Below are 22,278 nucleotides of genomic sequence, written 5' to 3'. Positions count from 1 at the left end.
TTCTGCACAGGCAGATTTCGTGTGGGATTCCTAGTTATAAGCATACAAATATTGCACACAATAGTGCACTCACAACAATAGGAACTACATAAACATAAGCATATTGTCAACACAAAAAAGGGCAACAGTCTTACGACCATGTATATTTTTTATAATCATTATTCATTTGTTTAATATCAACAGTTCCAACTTAGATATGCTTGGCATTTATAGCAGGTTTGGCATGCTGTCCCGGGAGAGAACCCTGAGCTTGGAGATATTTGAGCTCAGGGCTCCCGCCCAGTCTAGAAGCATATCCGATATCAGGTAGGTCTCGATCGCTCCCCCGTTAGAAGGGGAGAAAAAGGAGAAGAAGATAGAGCAATAAGGAGAAAGTGATCCATTTATATTAAGCTAGGATCATTCTGATTGGATTATTACTGATTACGGATGAGTGGCCAGCAATGCTCAATCATATCACGTGCTCCTCTCGAAATTAGTTTGTTAAACTTCAGTTAATATTAACCTCGTACAATGTTTACAGCACAAGACTATTCTTGGTTTAATTTTAGGGACTTTGAGCCACTTGGAGATCATCCTCCTCGTTCAGTCGTGGCCTTATTTTTTAATGTATGTGAGTGCCATATGGGTGTCAAAGTTTAATATTGTACCGTATCTGCTGTAACTAATGCTATTGCTGTGATGTTAATCTAGCATAACCCCAGGGGTCTCAAATAAAATATAATAACTGACAAAATATGATCATTCTAATAGTTTAATAAAATATAAGAGATTTTTGGAAATCACCAAGCAACAAGCCCCCATTGTCCCGCGATCCCTACTCTGAGAACCACTGTTTTACACCACAGCAGCTCAACAGTGATGACCATATGAATATTATACAGATCAGACCTGTAGTCAGGGGGGGTTTTCGGGGCAGTGGTGTAGTCCTTGCTATACGCACATATACTCAGTATTCTTACTTTCTTCCACGAGCTGTTTGAGTATTACCACTTCTGAGGATCAATAATTGTGTATACCCTCGGTTTTCTGATTAAACTTCCCTGAATTACGTGTATTCATGTCCCATTTAACTATAGGCCTATACCAAATGTTTTTTTAACTCACATCTTAATTTGTTGAAATTGGTGCATTTTGTTTAAATTGCGCTGTTCTCCACTCCCACATACTGTCTACATGCAGCCAGTCTCAGAGTCTGCTGAGGGGGGGGCACTGTTAGCTAAACATAAATCCTTAAATAGGATTAGACTATCAGCATCTCCCTTTAAAACCAACAAATTTGTTACATTTTTTTATTTTTAAATGGATAGTTTTCCCAAAAAATGAAAATTGTCATCATCATCATCATCATAAAAAAAAAAAAAAATATATATATATATATATATATATATATATATATATATATATATATATATATATATATATATATATATATTTATTTATATATATATATATATATATATATATATATATATATATATATATATATATATATATATATATATATATATAATTGTTGTTTCTTTGCCTACTTTCACTTGAATTTAGGGTCAGGTGTAATAGTACACCACTTTTTTTAGGAATACACCACTGGTTCAGGGGTTTCGGAAGAACCACCTCTCACTGACAGCGGTCCAGAATTTGTCCCATACATGAGCTCAATTGTCCTATTTTGACTGCTATGCCATCATAAATAGTGAAAATAACCCATCGAAGAAGGCTTTAAGACCAAGCAGAATCCTCTGTTGGCTGTCGCTTCGCTGCAACTTCAGCTATTCAGCTTTGGCCAACGCTAACCAATATTTTCATTTTACAATCTGACATAGGTTAAGTCATATTTCGCTGCTGCATTGTTTAAAAACAAAGAAAACATTTTACAAGTAACAAGATTTAGATTCATTTAAAATAATGTTTCTGAAAATGTTTACAGTGTTTCCTAAAAAAATAATTATTCTGGAGTCATAATAAGTCCTATTTCTTATTGTTTTTATGTGCATTGATAATGACCTAAACACATTGAATGACAGTAAAAAGTAGCAATTTTACCCAATAAATGTGTTAATGATATCAACTGGTTTATATATAGTCATTCAAATGAACTTAAAACGATTAAAAACTGCAACAAACATTTATTTAGGCCCGAACTACAAAACCCAATGTAAAACAATTTTTGTATCTGTTTTGCTTAAGTTGCACGCGAGTGTTGTAGGAGAGGGGAGTGGTCGCTTTAAGACTTGCTATTTACGAGAGTTGTAGTCCATAGCGAAGTGTATTGTGGGTAGTGTAGTTCGACACGCTTGCTGGATGATGCGAGCTCGCTGTGTGCTGTGCTGTGCAGCTGAAGCAGAGGAAGCAAGTTTTACTCGGCTTTGTTTTATGTTCACTCAAGTTATTCCACCCGAGAGCTGTTCATAACTAGATAGAATAGACATAGAGATAGAAATATAGATAGATTGATCTCTGCAGCAGCTGCCGGAGAGCTGCACGCTGCTGTTGACGCAGCTGGTGTAAAAGGCAAATGGCTGCGTGCAGCTTCTGCTCTCCATATGCGCTGCTCACCCACTGCTTTTGCTTGCGGTCTTAAATAGGTGTCAAAGGCAAATGCCTGCGTGCTGCTTCTGCTCGACATATGCACTGCGCACGCTCTGCTCACGCACTGCTTTCACTTGCGGTGTGAAACAGGCGTAACGTCCTTGCCGCAGCACCGAAATTAGGCACCGAAATTCCTACGCGGATTTAATACCGGTATGTACCAGTTACCTAGGCACCGGTGCTATAATGGCACCAGGTTTCGGTACCCAACCCTATTTGAAACACCAGGTCACATGACTAAAGTGATTCGAAACTCCAGGTCACATGACTGAAGTGATTTAAAACACCTAGTCAAAACACCTCAATCAAAAGGTGTGAAGGACCATTTTGAAATTGATTTGAAAACCAATTTGGCGATTGTTGTTATCCATGATTTTTCAAATGTACATTTTTTACAAGAGAAGCAAGAAAAACTGTAAAGTTTTACATTATTATTATTACTATAATTTGTTTTATCATTATTAATACTACTACTATTATAATTGTTTTATTTTTTATTTTTTTCAAATGTTTTTTCAAATACCAGCTTGGAGCGGGTTGGACGGTGTTGGACATATTATCAACTAAAATCCCTCTCAATATTGTGCTGGAAGACAAGAAGTGTGCCCCTTATGTGTTAAGCTGTTTAGTCATAATGAAACACTTGGTAAGATCTATGAGTGGTTTCACACTAGAGAGCATGAGAAACCAATCTTAAAAAACAGGTTACAACTCGACAGTGATGATGACTCAATGATGAAGATGAAGATGCAATGCAGACTCTTAGTTAAACACAATACATTTAACCCTTATGTGTGCTGTTGGGTTGTTTTCATCCACTCTGGGTTGACTTCCACTCTTGGGTCTTGATTTGGCCAGAGATTTCTTTGTGTTGCAACGAATGGGATGATGTTTGTTGGCAAATCTTATCTAACACATATTTTGGGAAAATGCTTCGAACATTTTTCAAACACTCAACAATACACTCCGGGCAGATTGACTACCTTTGGTTATATTGATGCTGTTTTTGCTTCATTGATTTCTATTTTAATCACATATAATCATGCATTCTTGATTGTTGCTGGTTTTCCCTTTCAGAACAAAGTAAACACAGTAAGTGCATTTCGGCACACACACACACACACACACACACACACACACACACACACACACACACACACACTATAATCTGCTGTTTTACTCCACTGAACTCCATATAAAAGACAGAAACTCTTCTGCACAGGACTATCTAAAGGGATAATGCTGACAACTGATGATAAAAAAAATAAATAAATAAATAAAAATTCACAAAATGTGCCACTTTCCAACAGGGAAAACCAGCAACAATCAAGAAAGTGTGATTATATTGTTGTTCCTCTTTTTAAAAAAGTACACTAGGTGATGTACATCTGTTGAAAATGTGAAAATAACGCACACCTTATATTTCATGCACTCCTATACAGAATCATCCCAATCAATGATAGATTCTGCCCATATACAGATATTCCCCTCATTTAGTGAAATTGTATTCATATTGCAATATATATCGCAGAATAAGAATTATCGCAATGTTAAATTTTCCAATATCGTGCAGCCCTATTACATATGACATACACTTAATAAACTACGACAGTTTGTGTTCATTGAACATTAAGAATGATTATTAAATCAATATGAAACAGTCCCTTAAAAGTCACGTCTCGTCTTTAGTTTCGGGCTTAGACACTGTACGCTTGTAGTGTGAGTGCACACACGCTCTGGCACACCTCTTCCAACCGGGCCAGGGCTGACCACCTGAACCCCGCCTGAGCCTGATTCACATCACTCACACTTCTCAAACGATCCAGAAAATACGCCTGGGCACAGTTCACAGCACTCTTACCTCTCAAACAATCCAGATAACGCACCTGGGCACGGTTTAGAGCACTCTTCTCAAACAATCCAAAAAATGTTCCTGGGTATGGTTCAGAGCACTCTTACTTCTTAAACGAACCGGTAAATGCACCTGGGTACGGTTAAGAGCACTGTTACTTCTTAAACGAACCAGTAAATGCACCTGGGTACGGTTCAGAGCAATGTTACTTCTTAAACGAACCGGGAAACGCACCTGGGCATGGTTAAGAGCACTCTTACTTCTTAAACGAACCAGGAAACGCACCTGGGCACGGTTCAGAGCACTGTTACTTCTTAAACGAACCGGGAAACACACCCGAGTATGGTTCACAGCACTGTTACTTCTCGAATGAACCGGGAAATGCACCTGGGCATGGTTAAGAGCACTCTTACTTCTTAAACGAACCAGGAAACGCACTTGGGCACAGTTTAGTGTACTCTTACTTCTCAAACGAACCGGGAAACTAGCCTGGGCATGATTCTGTTAGCATAATGTGAGTGCTCTATAGTGCAAGGTGCAACAAGGCCATGTCTGAATTTTATTGATATAGACAAGTGATCTAAAGTGCATGGTGCAGGTAAACTAAGAGGACGTCTGAATCCACTTTTGCTGTTTTAAGAATGGGAAAAACGGTCTGTGCACCCAGCGCATGGTCTTAAAGGGTTGTGCTTATTCTCTTAATGAGTTATGGGTGTATTTTGAGCATAATGTGCATTAAACCAATCAGAGTCTCATCTCCCTTTAAGCAGGGCCGGATTAACCAATAGGCCTTATGGGCACAAGCAACATATTCATAATATATACAAAAATGTAATGTATTAAAGTACATATACAGAATTTATACGCAAACCAGTAGTCAACACGACTCGCCCTGTTGCTGCTTCAAACTTGAAATGACCGACTCCACCCCACTCCAAGCCTCACGAGGACAAATAACAATCAGCCAGCCACGTCCTCAACAGAGAGAATTTCTTCACATCACAAAAGGAACGCAAGTAACTCTTCCAGACTACTGCACATCTGAACTGGTGTAAACTAAATGCAAATCTAAAGAGACCATAGAAGGGTTGAAATTATTATTTTTGGTTCGCTTGATTTGGTCTTACAAAATCCGAGGTTTTTCATCATTACACTCTCTCAACTCTCATTTTACTTTCTTTACTCTTCTCTACACTTGTATGAATGTGTGTTTGTGCAAGTGTTAGTTTCTGTTAGATTAGTCAATAAAGTGTTTTGTATAAAGAACAACCCAAGCTCATTCTGGAAACGTAGCCCCGAGGCCGTTTCTGGAGGACGTGATTTACGTAAGGCCGCGTTTAGCTTTTTTCGAGCGAACGCTGCGGGGCGGTGTGGCACCGCTCCGCCCCTCCTCTTTGCGCTCGCCAGCCGACGGCTCGCCTCCGAGTGGAGGGCTTTCCCGATGCAACCAGTTTGTCCACTTAGCTCACAGCGTTGCGTCGGCGGAGCGGAGGCCCTGGAGGAGGAGGAGGAGCCGGCCGCGGTGGACGACGACCGGGATCAAGTCCGGGGAACAGCGGTTCCGAAAATCAGGTAAGACGAAAAACAGAATCTGAAAAATAAGGGTGAGAATGCGGCAGGATCCGAAAACACGGTCGAAATCGAAGACGAGGGCTTTTGTTTTTTGTTTTTTTCTGGACGGCTTTTGCGAACCGTCGCTCGGGTTTAGGGAAGGAGGAGGAGGAAGAGGAGGGTGGCCGAGTCGGCTGATCCGGCGGCTTTTTGCTCCCGAGAAAAAGCGCGCACAGCAGCCTCTCACGGATCCGCGAAAACAAAAACCGCTCGAATGCGTACCTCCCGGGACGTAAAACGCGGTCCGCAGAAACGTCCGCGGGGCTACGTTTCCACAATGAGCCCGGGTTGATAAAGAAAGGTACCTGTGAATGTTTATGAGTCTTTATTTCGACCCTGCTTAAACATGCTTAATCGTTTATATTTTGATAGCAATAGCCATAATTAAAGTCAACCATCCAAACGATCGCTGGATGATCCTTTTGTTCGTATTTAAAGAGTCGAATCTTTTCAAGCCCTGTTCAAATGAATCTTTACATATAAATAAATCTCTACAGTGTTTAATAGTGTGCAGTGCTATATCGTCTAGGTTGGTGTTGTATATTACGCTACAAAACCCTTGTAATAAACTTCATTTTCTTGTTTATTTCTCTAAATATGATTTATTATACATTTTATAATTTCAAAAGTACAACAATCTCAGTAAGAGTCATTGATAAACTGTTCAATTAAACATTAAAAGTGGACAAAGCAGAGATCAACATCCCATAATGCAATTCACAACCGTAAACAAACCAAAAACATTTGTGAATAACAAAATACAGAGCTGTTAATTACCTTAAAGTGTAGTAGACCACTTAATATAAAGCAGGACCAAATTAATTAATCTCATATTAAGCAGTTAGCATGTAAACACTACGTAAAATAAGATTAGCACTATTAATAGCAGCTTACAGAAGGCAGTGTGGTGTCCGCTGTTGAATAAAGCACAGTTCAGGTCACTCATGGAGCTGCTGCTGTTCAGCACAAACACAGTTTCACACCACAGATCCTCCTCATGCGTCTGGTTCCTCACAGCCACGACTCGAAACCTCTCGTACGGAGGAATCAGCACCTCTTTCTCCTCAGGATACTTTGAGTATTTGGTCAGATCAGCCCCTTCACACGTGTAGATCTCAAAACAAGAGGTATTTCCAAACTCCTGAATGACCGCTCGGTCCAGAGAAGAGGACGCAAATGAGCCCAAGCGGACCTCTTCAGACTTTAGCTCAAATTTGTCACTGGTGCCCCGATAAGCTAGATAGCATGAATCTTGGGTTTTCTTGAGGATCTGTATGGCGTCTGTTAGCAGGAAGTGAAGTGAGTGCCATGCAAACGTCCCGTCGGTGTACGCGTGCTTGCCGGTACGTGTCGCGCTGTTTAATGAACTGTACACCTTTGCATCTTTATTGGTGTAGATGTGAATGGCGATGGAATGATTCCTCGTTAGGTTGTCCTCTGGCTTCACAGAGTTCTCTTCAGCTTCTTGCCAGGCTTTATTAAAGTTAGCAGATGCAGATCTTTCCTTCTCCAGAAATTCGGTCTTCACCAGAGTCGCCATTTCTGCAGAACAGCCCTCATATTGATCATCCACTGAACTCAGCGCCATGTCCAGAGGAAAACTCTGTCCATCTGCTGCTGTGCTCGAGTGATCCTGCAGAAATAATGAGCAGAATGAGCACATCATGAATATTCATATCTGTGATATTAACTCTGAAACTCTTACCTGTACAAGAGCTGCTAAAATCAGGAGAAGAGCTTCAACAAAACATAAAATCTCCATTCTGGCAAATCTCTATGATGATGCTGGAAGACAAGTAGAAACACAACTGACAATCAGAGTCCTCTGTCTCAATTAATCCTATAATATTAAAGTATAATATTATACAACTTTTTTATCACAATGTCTTGCAAAGAGTATACTCTGTCTGCATCTAATTCATTACAAATACCACTTGAACGTAAAATAATAATTAATAAAGTTTTTAACAAACCTTCGGAGTGTTCATAATGAGCACCGTCTGCTATTCAACTCTAGCCTAGAGCAACGTCTGCTGTTAAAAAGTAGCCTAGTCTGCTATCTGCTGTTAAAAACTAGCCTAGAGCATCATCTGCTGTTAAAAAATTGCCTAGTCTGCTATCTGCTGTTACAAACTAGCCTAGAGCATCATCTGCTGTCAAAAACTAGCCTAGAGGACCATCTGCTGTAAAAACTAGCCTAGAGCACCGTCTGCTGTTAAAAACTAACCTAGAGCACCGTCTGCTGTTAAACACTAGCTTATAGAGCACCGTCTGCTATTAAAAATTAGCCTAGAGCGCCGTTTGCTGTTAAACACTAGCTTATAGAGAACCGTCTGCTGTTAAAAACAAGCCTAGAGCACTGTCTGCTGCTAAATACTAGCATAGAGCCCCATCTGCTGTTAAAACTAGCCCATAGAGCTTTGTCTGCTGTTAAACACTAACCTATAGAGTTGTATGCTGTTAAACACTACCCTAGAGCGCTGTCTGCTGTTAAACACTAGCCTAGAGCACTGCCTGCAGTTGAAAACTAGCCTAAAGCGCCATCTGCTGTTAAACACCAGCCCAGAGGACCCTTTGCTGTTAAAAACTAGCTTATCGAGTGCCATCTGCTATGAAACACTAGCTTAGAGCGGGTTCTGCTGTTAAAAACTAGCTTTTAGAGCAACATCTGCTGTTAAACACTAGCCTAGAGAGTTGTCTGCTGTTAAACACCAGCCTAGAGCGCCATATGCTGTTAAAAACGAACGTATAGAGTGCCATCTGCTGTTAAAAACTAGCCTATAGAGCACCACCTGCTGTTAAAAACTAGCCTAGAGCATCTTCTGCTGTTAAACACCTGCCTAGAGCGCCATCTGCTGTTAAAATTGAACCTAGAGTGCAGCCTGCAGTTAAACACCAATCTAGAGTGCTGTCTGCTGTTAAAAACTAGCCTATAGAGCACCATCTATTGTTAAAGACCAGCCTAGAGCACCGCCTACCGTTAAAATCTAGCCTACAGTGCAGTCTGCTGTTAAACACCAACCTAGAGCGCCGTCTGCTGTTAAAAACTAGCCTATAGAGCGCCATCTGCAGTTAGAACCTAGCCTATAGAGCGCCGTCTGCAGTTAAAATCTAGCCTATAAAGCGCGGTCTGCTGTTAAACACCAGCCTAGAGCGCCGCCTACTTTTAAAATCTAGCCTAGAGTGCAGTATGCTAATAAACACAAGCCTAGAGCACTGTTTGCTGTAAAAACTAGTCTATAGACTACCGTCTGCTGTTAAAAAACTAGCCTATAGAGAGTCATCTGCGGTTAAAAACTAGGCTAGAGTGCCATCTGCTGTTAAACAACGGCCTAGAGCACCACCTACTGTTAAAATCTAGCCTAGAGTGCCGTCATCTGCTGTTAAATACCAGCCCAGTGCACCGTCTGCTGTTAAAAACTTGCCCATAGAGTAACATCTGCTGTTAAATACTAGCCTAGAGCGCCGTCTGCTGTTAAAAACTTGCCTATAGAGTACCATCTGCTGTTAAACACCAGCCTAGAGCACCACCTACTGTTAAAATCTAGCCTAGAGTGCCGTCATCTGCTGTTAAAATCGAACCTAGAGTGCAGTCTGCAGTTAAACACCAGCCTAGAGCACCACTCACTGTTAAAAACTAGCCTAGAGCAAAAACTAGCCTATAGAGCGCGGTCTGCTGTTAAATACCAGCCGAGAGCGCTGTGCTGTTAAAAACTAGCTTATAGAGCACCCTCTATTGTTAAAGACCAGCCTAGAGCACCGCCTACTGTTAAAATCTAGCCTACAGTGCAGTCTGCTGTTAAACACTAACCTAGAGCGTCACCTGCTGTTAAAAACTAGCCTATAGAGCACCATCTGCAGTTAAAACCTAGCCTATAGAGCGCCGTCTGCAGTTAAAATTAAACCTTGAGTGCAGTCTGCAGTTGAACACCAGCCTAAAGCACTAACTACTCTTAAAATCTAGCCTAGAGCACCATCTGCTGTTAAATACCAGCCCAGTGCACCGTCTGCTGTTAAAAACTTGCCCATAGAGTAACATCTGCTGTTAAACACTAGCCTAGAGCGCCGTCTGCTGTTAAAAACTTGCCTATAGAGTATTATCTGTTGTTAAACACCAGCCTAGAGCACCACCTACTGTTAAATTCTAGCCTAGAGTGTAGTCATCTGCTGTTAAAATCGAACCTAGAGTGCAGTCTGCAGTTAAACACCAGCCTAGAGCACCACTCACTGTTAAAAACTAGCCTAGAGAAAAAACTAGCCTATAGAGCACCGTCTGCTGTTAAATACCAGCCGAGAGCGCTGTGCTGTTAAAAACTAGCTTATAGAGCACCCTCTATTGTTAAAGACCAGCCTAGAGCACCGCCTACTGTTAAAATCTAGCCTACAGTGCAGTCTGCTGTTAAACACTAACCTAGAGCGTCACCTGCTGTTAAAAACTAGCCTATAGAGCACCATCTGCAGTTAAAACCTAGCCTATAGAGCGCCGTCTGCAGTTAAAATTTAGCCTATAGAGCACGGTCTGCTGTTAAACACCAGCCTAGAGTGCCGCCTACTTTTAAAATCTAGCCTAGAGTGCAGTATGCTAATAAACACAAGCCTAGAGCACTGTTTGCTGTAAAAACTAGTCTATAGACTACCGTCTGCTGTTAAAAACTAGCCTATAGAGAGTCGTCTGCTGTTAAAAACTAGCCTAGAGTGCCATCTTCCGTTAAACACCGGCCTAGAGCGCCACCTACTGTTAAAATCTAGCCTAGAGTGCCATCATCTGCAGTTAAAATTAAACCTTGAGTGCAGTCTGCAGTTGAACACCAGCCTAAAGCACTAACTACTCTTAAAATCTAGCCTAGAGCACCATCTGCTGTTAAATACCAGCCCAGTGCACCGTCTGCTGTTAAAAACTTGCCTATAGAGTACCATCTGCTGTTAAACACCAGCCTAGAGCACCACCTACTGTTAAAATCTAGCCTAGAGTGCCGTCATCTGCTGTTAAAATCGAACCTAGAGTGCAGTCTGCAGTTAAACACCAGCCTAGAGCACCACTCACTGTTAAAAACTAGCCTAGAGCAAAAACTAGCCTATAGAGCACCGTCTGCTGTTAAATACCAGCCTAGAGCGCCGGCTACTGTTGAAATCTAGATTAAAGCATCTTTAGCTGTTATAAACTAGCCTAGAACGCTTTTAGCTGTTAAAATCGAGCCTAGAGCAAACACTAGCCTATAGAGCGCCATCTGCTGTTAAACACCATCCTACAGTGCCGCCTACTGTTAAAATCTAGCCTAGAGTGTAGTTTGCTGTTAAACACCAGCCTAGAGCACCATCTACTGTTAAAATCTAGCCTGTAGAATGCAGTTTGCTGTTAAACAACAGCCTAGAGCACCACCTACTGTTAAAATCTAGCCTGTAGAGTGAAGTCCACTGTTGGTCTAGAGCACTTTTAGCTGTTAAAAACTAGCCTAGAGCAAATACTAGCCTATAGTGCCAGACACTCTTAAAAACTAAGTTTAGAATTGGTTAAAACCAGAAAAAAATTGGTTAATCTTAAAATCACTATCTGAGCCTATGCAGTCAGCTATTACAAGCTAGCCTTGAGTGTCATCTACTGTTAATATCTAGCCTAGAGTGCCAACAACCCTTAAAAATTAAGCTTAAAATTGTTTCAAGAGAAAATAGAGACCCATTCAAAAACAAATTCTAAATCTATTCCTTAAACTACTTTTCCCCAAAGCACACACACACACACACACACACACACACTCACACACACACACAAAGACACAAAGACTGAAATTAAGAAAAGCATTTTCTAGTAACAAAGATGTTAAAAATAAGAAGACAATATTCATAGAACAGGTATTTCCCAGCAAATGTGTTTGAAATAATTAATTAATTCTGGAATGCTAACTGATATACAAACTTACCTGAGATTATAGACCTTTATTTGTCGGCAGCTCAGGAGCAATGGTGAGGGGAGAAGCTCAGCACAGTAAGTAAATACGTGGATAATAATGTTTAATCCAAGAGATAAGGAAGTTGACTTTGTATTATGGTAAGTAATGTGGGTGTGTGTGAGATAAGCAAGACCCATCTTTACATACTCTAATGCTGCTTTTCTGTGTGGAGTTGTATGTTTGTGTATATCTCCAAAGAAATTATAATTTTAAAAAATCTATAAATACCTCACAATTAGCATACAGAATCTCACAAATAACATGTAAAATGTAATGATCCGCGAGCTGAGCCTTGGGATACTCTTAATTTACTGCATGCTCCCTTGCAAGCTGTTAATGAACAGCTTTGTGTGATCCTAGTATCTTTGACAGAGGAGACAGATTTGGAATCGGTCTGCAATTTAATTCCTAAGAATTGAGTTTAAGTGAATAATGTAATAATCAGCTCTTTGGCTTAGATCACATTTAAACCAGGGGATTCGAATCTAAAGATTCAAACATGAGTCACATTGAATTATTCAAAGCTTACACTTAACCTCTGTATTTGTCCAGCAAATAGAACGTTTAATGTAAAGCAATCCTGTATTATATTATTATGTGGCCAACAATAACAATATAAAAACAGAATCTAATTATTTAATGAGCAGGGTAGCAGTATCTGAAGCTGAGATATTAACTTATAAAGCACACAACACACCAACACGGATCTTAAAACCAAACAAAAGTTTATTGCTACTCTATAACACAAAGTACTAATCTACATAAAACAAACAAACGCACATACATACACACACGCACAAGCAGTTTGAGGAGAGTTTAGACTGAGTGGATTCATCTTCTAGCATTTGCTAAGTTCTTAGCATGGCAACCTGAGAGAAAGAATATTTCGCTATTCTTTACTACTTAAATATAATTCACACCAGTTTCAGCAATGAAAAGAAACCCTCTTTGTGTTACTTGCGTTCTGATGGAATTTTGGCTTCCTCGACTGGTCCAAAGGGAAATTCTCAGCTGTTCCATGACCAGGTGTGTGTTACTCCTTCATTATCCCAATTATAACTAGCAGATAAAAGGTCCACAGTTCATTTCAAGTGTGCTATTTGTATTTGAAATCTGTTACTGTCAACACTTAGGATGATCCAAAGAGCTGTCACTATCAGTCAAGCAAGCCATCATTAGGCTGAAAATATAAAAAAAAAATAAAAAAAAACACATAAGAGAGGGAGCAGAAACATCAGGGGCCTCATGTATCAACGCTGCGTACGCACAAAAACTTTGCGTACGCCAGGTTTCACGCTCAGAATCGCTCACGTTTGGATTTACTAACAATAGTTTGCAATAGTTTGCTTACAGTGTTCACATGTTTACGACAGAAAAGTATTTACAGTGGATCTTTCAGAAACAAAACCTTCACTGCAGCACATTATAAACACAACACTGACGACCCGTATCTCCAAACAATTCTTCTTCTTTCCCACTACTTTTGGCAACATGACGTGCCTTCTCTCTGCCGTCTGAACACGGTTTCACGTACAGTCTTTGAAGCTAACATGCATATTAATGAAGTTGCAGCGCAAACATAGTGGAGCGCGCTGATTAGTTTGAACCAAGCCTTACTCATGAATGAATGCAGCACACTCAGAGACGTAATACGGGACTCCCAGGTACAGACGTTCAGTCTACACACTGGAACACACTCTAAGATCTCATGGCCGTGACGCAGCTTCAAAAATTAATTTCAAACAGGAAGTACGAATTTGCTGGAAATATGGTAAAAACAACCGATTTTCACTCTTTAGCGAGATATATGTGTCCTAATAGTGTTTTTAGCAGTGTGTGACACATATACGACTGTCAACAGCTCAGCACATGCGTGACCCTTTAGGCAATACACAAACTATTCTTAATGTTTATAATGAACAGATCGATTCATTGTAGATGTATGGCACACATTACCATCACCTTTTTGAAATGTACACTATATATTGTGTAGCTGCAAGTTTACACATGCATATCTACTGTCCACCCTTTTGACTGTAGCACAATAACGTGCACCTTTATTTAAACAGTGCAATAAAGATCCAGTCATAAAGATAATTTTTTTGTAAACCACTTTCGTTTACATTTCCTGGCACTGCTACCTGGTCGAAGAAAATGAACACATGCGAAAGTGAACTCTCGCATAATGATTAAACACTTCCATCCAACTTCATATAAATAGCAAAAAGTGCTACAATTCTCATCTCAGTCGTCGTTTTTGTCTGGACATGGCTGAATGACAATCATCACCACCTTCTGATCTTATCACTGCTCCTGGAAAAAAAAAGAAGATTAAATCGACAGCAGTATTCTTCGGTAGGTTAAAGATTAAGAGTGATCATAACATTACCAAATAATTTGTGATTCTGCATTAAAAGCTCTACGTTTCTGTACTTCCTCCAGCTCTATTCTGAGGGTTTTGATTGGATCAAGATGCTGCCAATCATTAAAGCTCTTCTGATTTTAGCAGCTCTTGGACAGGTGAGGTCCAGTTTCAGTGTGAATATTAAAGACATCAGTGTTCATGATGTGCTCAGTAGCCTTATTATCATCATCATTGCTGCAGGATCTCACGACAGCTGAAGCAAAGAATCTGGATATGGCGCTGAAATCTGTTGATGATCAATATGAGGGCTGCGTTAATAACATGACTCGTATGGTGACGACGGTGTATATGAAGAAGGAAACATCTGATCCTAAATCTAATTTCACAAAAGCTTGGGAAGACGGTGTAAAGAAAGCCAAAACTCCAACAGATGCAAACTTGAAAATGAATCATTCAATCGCCATTTATGTGTACACTGATGATCGAGTGTACAGCACGTTCAATAAGGCTGTCAGTAGTGATAAGAACAGATACAAAGCTAAGAAATACAGCTGGTATTCACTTCACTTTTGGTTAACGGAAGCCGTACAGATTCTGAGAAAAAACCAAGGCGTGTGTAAGACATCATATCGGGGTACAAAATTCACGTACAGCACCAAGAATGTTGTTGGCAAAGAGGTTCGTTTCGGATCATTTGCATCCTCCTCTTTTAAACGAGCAGTAGCAATTAAATTTGGAGACAAGTCTTGCTTTGTGATCTACACTTGTCAAGGTGCTGATGTGCAGAAGTACTCTAAATATCCTTTAGAACAAGAGGTGCTGATTCCCCCTTATGAGACGTTCACAGTCACAGCTGTCAAGACTAAAACAGATGACCCGAATCTGTGGTGTGACTCTGTGTTTACTTTGAGCAGTGTCAGAATAGTAAGCAATGTCAACTGTGCCGCCGCATCCAGCAGTGGGAAACCAGTTGCTTTCCTCAGTGTTGTGTCAATTTCAGCTTTACTTTGCTACGTGTTTAAGTACTAGCCAGCTAAGCCCTTTCATTTAAAAATACCTTGAATTATACGAACACGGATATCAAATTGTTGCTAACACGCATGTACGTATTTGTAATTACAATGACAAAAAAATAATAATGTAAGCTTGACATTATTTTAAAATGAAATTATATGTGTAAAAATCCAAATATGAACGTGTATGTCATTAACTGTATGTAAAATGCAAATACTGCCATGGGTCATATTTCTGTGTGGGTACTGCATGTTTCTTGGGTTTGATCACATCATTAAAAGCACCTTTGTTTTTAAAGCAAATCCATCTCTCAGATAGTTTTTCTCTCTCCCGATTTCTCTTTGATGAACAACATGCTGTTATTTTAAGTTTCAGTGAAAATAAAAACTAATGGAAAAACACGACTGCATCTTGTGATTTTTTATATATTTACATAACATATTTCTGATCTGTCAAGACAACATAATACACGGGTAAAGGTTAGTACTCGGTTTCCTCTGCATTGTGTACAGTATAGATCAGATCTGACTCCAAATCACGCCTTGGACAGATCACTTTATTCTGGTAAACAGAGTAAAAACACAGTGATCACTTACCACAGTCTAACAAGTCGTCCTGCGATTTTGGGAGCATATTAGCAATTCTAAAGTTGGATGCACTCAGAAAAGATACACTGTGTGAATAATAAAAAGACCAACAAATCACTCACCATGATTCATGTCTAATACGAAAGTGAAAGCATGCTGAAATATCACCGAGAGCTGTTTATCTGTAAGGACAATTGACAGAAATTACCATCTGATCATTTTTTCATATTTTAATCTTATAATATGTTGTATTAGGCTGATTGTTGTGTTCATTTCTGAACAGAGAAAGATTCACACTGATCTGCTTCATGATCCGATGCGGTCTCGCTTCATCTGTTATTTCTCTCTATAGACTATAATGCAGAATTCTAGCCAACTTTTTTAAGCTCATAACTAATAATGAAAACAAAGTTATTAAATGTCTTATTTAATATTTTGAAATGACTAATTAAAAGTCGGGCAAAAGATTGATTAGTTTAATATATCGATTTGTGTGTTTTGTAGACTAGGAGAAAGCATTCGACCGTGTTCCTCGTTGCATTCTGTGGAGGGTGCTGTGTGAGTTTTGGGTCAGAAGTGCTCTGTTAAGGGCTGTCTCCTCTCTGTATGAACAGAGTAGGAGTTTGGTTTGCAGTGCCAGCAATAAGCCAGACTTGTGTCCAGTGCCGGTTGGACTTCGGCAGGGCTGCTCTTTGTCACCAATTTTGTTTCTAATTTTTATGGACAGAATTTCAAGGTGAGCCTCGGCTGGGTCATTTGGCGTTTCTGTGTGGAGTTTGCATGTTCTCCCTGCCTTCGCGTGGGTTTCCCCCACAGTTCATGCGGTACAGGTGAATTGGGTAGGCTAAATTGTCCGTAGTGTATGAGTGTGTGTGTGAATGTGGATGTTTCCCGGAGAAGGGTTGCGGCTGGAAAGGCATCAGCTGTGTAAAAACTAGCTGGATAAGTTGGCGGTTCATTCCGCTGTGGCGACCCAAAATTAATAAAGGGACTAAGCCGACAAGAAAATGAATGAATGAATAAATGAATGAATGAATGAATGAATGAATTTCAAGGTGCAGACTTGGACTGGAGGAGGTCCGGTTCGGGGACCACAGAATTTCATCTCTGTTATTCGCAAACGATGTTGTTCTGTGGCTTCATTGAACATGGACCTTCAGCATGCACTGGGGCAGTTTGCAGCTGAGTGTGACGTGATGAGAATCAGCACCTCCAAGTCCGAGGCCATGGTGCTCCACTGGAAAAAGGTGGTTTGCCATCTCCAGGTTGGAGATAAAAGTCCTTACCCCAGGTGGAGGAGCTCAAGTATCTCTGTGTTTTGTTCATGAGTGAGGGAAGGATGGAGCGTGAGATTGACAGGCGGATCGGTGCAGTGGCAGCAGTAATTGCTATGGCAACGTGACAACTATAGCGATTGATCTGTTGCGATGATTTTACAGTTGCTATAGCAACGTGACAACTATAGCGATTGATCTGTTGCGATGATTCTACAGTTGCTATGGTAGCAGAACAACTTTAGCGATTGATCTGTTGCGATGATTCTACAGTTGCTATGGTAGCAGAACAACTTTAGCGATTGATCTGTTGCGATGATTCTACAGTTGCTATGGTAGCAGAACAACTTTAGTAATTGATCTGTTGCGATGATTCTACAGTTGCTATGGTAACATGACAACTATAGCGTTGATCTGTTGCTCTGATTTTATAGTTGCTATGGTAACACAACAAATATAGCGATTAATCTGTTGCGATCATTCTACAGTTGCTATGGTAGCAGGACAACTATATCGATTGATCTGTTGCGATGATTCTACAGTTGCTATGGTAACAACAAATATAGCGATTAATCTGTTGCGATGATTCTACAGTTGCTATGGTAGCAGGACAACTATAGCGATTGATCTGTTGCGATTATACTACACAGTTGCTATGGTAGCACAACTACAGTAATATAAGCAAATTACCCAATACTCTAGTTTTCCACAACTATATGGTATAATATACTACAGTTTTTACTACAGTAAACGGTGGTGTATTAAAGTATACTATTACAGTTTATCAGTTCAGTACTATTCCAGTTTTTTGACAGCCTTCATAAACATTGAGTTGTAGATACTAAAATATATACCTCTTTTAACACTTTACTACACGACTCAAAAACACTAAAGCATTACTATAGTATTTTTTCACCTGGGATGAGTAAATGCAGTTTACCAGGGGAACTCAAGGACGTAAAACCATATCTTCCTAAATCCAGTATTATTTTGCCCATTACAGATCGAGATCTTTCACTGCATTCTGTCCTCTTTTCCTTCATCCATCTATTGCTTGTTTTAGAGTCAATTACTCCTTCAAACACTAATGCAGAACAATACCTGAAGGAATAATTGATAATGAGTGTTGAGTTATAAGAACGTAACACACACCCGAGGTGGCGATGCAGTCAGTTTCTCCCACATCTCCTCCTGTTGTGTTTTCATGTCATTTTTGACTGTTGATGTTGTGTAATACCTCTAATCATTCAGCGGAGGGATATGGAGCTGCAATGACCTCAAAACCTGCTGGAACTACTTTAGCTGTATTTATCTGATAATAACCAAACACCTTAGAGCAGGGGTGTCCAAACTCGGTCTTGAAGGGCCGGTGTCCTGCAGGTTTTTGTTCCAACCCCAATTAAACACACCTAACCAGCTGATTAAGCTCTTTCTAGGTGTACTAGAAATTTTCAGGCAGGTGTGCCTATGAACAGGACAGATTTTGGACACCCCTGCCATAGGGTGTTCATCAGCCAATCAGAATCAAGCATTCAGCAGACCTGTAGTCTAAAATAAATAAGGACTAACTTACGATAAGTCATTGAATTGTTAGACAATGGCGCTTTTCCAATGTTAAGACAATGGTAAGCTTCTAGAGTGCATTACTTTCTAATAACTCAATGGTGTTTTGTATATTATTCTGTTCCCACACCTAAAAACCAGAGTTAAAAAAGAAGAATATCAACAAAAACAGCACACAACAGTGAGTAATGAGGCTGGAAATCATTCATTGGTCAAATAAAGGAGAAGAGCACAGATCACAAACATCCTGATGAGGAAGATAATGATTACGACAGCGATGATCAAAGACATACAGATATCAGCAAAGGCACTGAACGTTTCTCAGTCTGACTCGTGTTCCCTGAGACGACACATCATCATATAAAAAATCATCTACGTTTACATCTGAAGCTCTGCTGATGGTCATGCTGGTGTTGTTCAGCAGGGTGATAGTGATTGCACTGCAAATATTGATTGTCTACATTGGAGTCTTGTTTCTGGTCTAAACAACTAAAAAAGTCTTAAATTTGCTGAATTTTCTGGACAGGCACAAAATATAGTTTCTGTTTCAGAAATAATCTAAAGTCTAAAATTAAGTGGGTTTTTCTTTAACACACGCTAATTATTCTGTACGCAAAATAATCTTGATTCGAAATGAAATCCGTATTGTTTTACTTCTCACCGGTGGATTATTTTGCAGAAACTCAAAACTCACACAAGTTACAATACTCCTAAAGCAATTCTGGTGACAAATTTTGGGTCACATATGGAGAAACAACATTTTGATGCTATAAACTTAATTGAAAAAATTAACCCAACAGTTGTAGATCCATATATCGACCCAGAAGTGAGTTTAAACAACCCAGCATTTTCTTTCATTATAGAGTGCTTCCATATTAATAATCCACAGAGTGCACTTACAAAAAAAGAAAAGAAAAGAAAAAAGAAAAGTCCTAACTATAATAATTTGGGATTTTAAGGTCAGAATTATATCATCACCTTTGATTGACCATTTTATTTTATTTCTTTTTCTTATGGGGTTTTAATAGTAATGCAGTGTGCACAAACCACAATAACAACATTAATAAGAAATCAAATATGACAACTTTAATTGGGATTTTTGAGCTTCAAATATCATCCCGATCGACCGTTAAATTTTTACATTTTTATATTAATAATCCACAGTGTGCACAAAAAAATAATTTATTATTATTATTAAAATTAAATTACAATATCACTTATGATTGATCATTTTATTTAACTTTTTTTTCATGGGCTTTTACATATTCACTGCATAAATAATGCAGTGTGCACGAACCCCAGAATCCCAAATTTCATGTTATAAACTTGATATAAAAACAATGGAGCCAAACATTTGTTTGATGGGTTTGTCCATATATTGACCCAAACATGAGTTTAAAAACCCAGCAGTTTTAATATAGTGTGTTGTTTTGTTCTCAGGGGCCTCCATAGAAATAATCCACAATGTGCACAAATGGAAAAAAAAATTAAATAAATAAATCAAAAAAAAAAAAAAAAACTGACCATTTTTCTGAAGAATTTGACATTTTAGGTCAGAATTACAATATCACCCATGATTGACCTTTTTTTTTTTTAAAAATATGAATTATGGACTTTTATAGGAATAATCCACAGTGTGCACTGACAACAATAACAATATTAATAAATCGCTGTAATTTGAATAATTTGAAATAGCTTAGGTCAAAATTATGATTTTATTTATGATGGACCATTTTATTTAAATTGTTTTATGTTATTATTTTTGTAAAAATCTACAGTGTGCACTAACAAAACAACTAAATAATAATAATAACAATAATAATAATAATAATAATAATAAACTACCATGATCATTTTTACTGAAATCGTAACTTTAATAATTTTTATTTAACCATTAAATTTTAACATTTTTAATATGTGCTTTTATACAATTAATCTACACTGTAAAAAAACCCTGTAATTTTACAGTTTATTTCCAGCTGCTAGGGTGCTGAAAATAAACCGTAAAATAACGGCCATTAAATTACAGAGATTAACTGTAAAATAACATAGGTTGAATTACAGAAATTTGAATGCAAGTAAGTTTCTGTAATTTAATATTCGTTATTTTACAGCAAATTTTAGTTATTTAATGTCCGTTATTTTACAGTAAATTTCTGTAATTTAAATGTACGGTATTTCACAGTAAATTTCTGTAATTGAATGTCTGGTATTTTACAGTGAATTTCTGTATTTTAATATCCGTTATTTTACGGAAAATTTCAGTTATTTTATGTCCGGTATTTTACAGCAAGTTTCGGTTATTTAATGTCCACTATTTTACAGTAAATTTCTGTAATGTAATATCCGGTATTTTACAGTATATTTCTGAAAATTAATGTCCAGTATTTTACAGTAATTTTCTGTAATTTAATATCTGGTTTTTCACAGTAAATGTCTGTAATTTAATATCTGTTATTTTACGGTAAATTTCTGTTATTTAATGTCCGTTATTTTACAGTAAATTTTTGTAATTTAATGTCCGTTATTTTACAGTAAATTTCTGTAATTTAATATCAGTTATTTTACAGTAAATTTCTGTTATTTAATGTCCGTTATTTTACAGTAAATTTTTGTAATTTAATGTCCGTTATTTTACAGTAAATTTCTGTAATTTAATATCAGTTATTTTACAGTAAATTTCTGTAATTGAATGTCTGTTATTTTACAGAAAATTTCAGTAATTTAATATTCTTTATTTTACGGTAAATTTCTGTTATTTAATGTCCGTTATTTAACAGCAAATATCTGTTATTTAATGTTTGGTATTTTACAGTAAATTTCTGTAATTAAATGTCTGTTATTTTACAGTAAATTTCTGTTATTTAATGTCCATTATTTTAAAGTAAATTTCTGTTATTTAATGTCCGGTATTTTACAGTAAATTTCTGTAATTTAAAGTCCGTTACTTTACAGTAAATTTCTGTTATTTAATGTCCGTTATTTTAAAGTAAATTTCTGTTATTTAATGTCCGGTATTTTACAGTAAATTTCTGTAATTTAAAGTCCGTTACTTTACAGTAAATTTCTGTTATTTAATGTCCGTTATTTTAAAGTAAATTTCTGTTATTTAATGTCCGGTATTTTACAGTAAATTTCTGTAATTTAATGTCCGTTACTTTACAGTAAATTTCTGTTATTTAATGTTCTGTATTTTATGTTTTTTTAATATAATAAACCGTAAAATTACTGATTTTTTTTACATTGTACAGTGTGCACTAACAAAATAATAATAATAATTAATAATTATAATTAAATAATAATTATAATAAAAAAAATCAACTAACTATTTCATCTAAATCGTAACTTGAATCATTTAAAATTTTCAGGTCAAAGTCATGATTTTATTTATGGTTTACCATTTAATTTATCGGTTTTTCGTAGTAATAATCCAAAGTGTGCACAAATAATAATAATAATAATAATAATAATA

General features: G+C 37.9%; 3 protein-coding genes across 3 annotated transcripts in view; 1 reads left to right on the top strand and 2 right to left on the bottom strand.

Annotated features, from left to right (window-relative positions):
- The window catches only part of plbd1a (phospholipase B domain containing 1a), a 364,744-nt gene that overhangs the window by 313,245 nt on the left and 29,221 nt on the right, over positions 1–22,278 (bottom strand). The gene's annotated exons all lie outside the window — the stretch shown is intronic.
- art4 (ADP-ribosyltransferase 4 (inactive) (Dombrock blood group)) lies at positions 6,638–12,013 on the bottom strand. The gene is made up of 3 exons (NM_001316762.1): positions 11,974–12,013; positions 7,761–7,840; positions 6,638–7,688 (listed from the first exon to the last, which is right to left on the bottom strand). Exons 2-3 carry the CDS (start codon positions 7,815–7,817, stop codon positions 6,897–6,899), a joined length of 849 nt encoding a protein of 282 aa, NP_001303691.1. The 5' UTR covers positions 7,818–7,840; positions 11,974–12,013; the 3' UTR covers positions 6,638–6,896.
- On the top strand, positions 14,280–19,712 carry LOC100329579 (ecto-ADP-ribosyltransferase 5). The gene is made up of 4 exons (XM_073943930.1): positions 14,280–14,358; positions 14,446–14,523; positions 14,609–18,702; positions 18,758–19,712. The coding sequence occupies exons 2-3, from the start codon at positions 14,476–14,478 to the stop codon at positions 15,395–15,397; spliced, it is 837 nt and encodes a 278-aa protein (XP_073800031.1). The 5' UTR covers positions 14,280–14,358; positions 14,446–14,475; the 3' UTR covers positions 15,398–18,702; positions 18,758–19,712.

The sequence above is a fragment of the Danio rerio genome, chromosome 3 (assembly GCF_049306965.1).
Source record: "Danio rerio strain Tuebingen ecotype United States chromosome 3, GRCz12tu, whole genome shotgun sequence".
Taxonomy (NCBI): Eukaryota; Metazoa; Chordata; class Actinopteri; order Cypriniformes; family Danionidae; genus Danio; species Danio rerio.
Note: the sequence above shows the minus strand (reverse complement) of the source record. Positions and strands in the feature narration are given on the sequence as shown.

Bases quoted from the DNA above. Each gene is read 5' to 3' on its own strand.
- LOC100329579 (XM_073943930.1), top strand. From the start codon at position 14,476: ATGCTGCCAATCATTAAAGCTCTTCTGATTTTAGCAGCTCTTGGACAG. The intron at 14,524-14,608 runs GTGAGGTCCAGT...TCATTGCTGCAG, and splicing joins TTTTAGCAGCTCTTGGACAG to GATCTCACGACAGCTGAAGC.
- art4 (NM_001316762.1), bottom strand. From the start codon at position 7,817: ATGGAGATTTTATGTTTTGTTGAAGCTCTTCTCCTGATTTTAGCAGCT. The intron at 7,689-7,760 runs GTAAGAGTTTCA...TTATTTCTGCAG, and splicing joins TTTTAGCAGCTCTTGTACAG to GATCACTCGAGCACAGCAGC.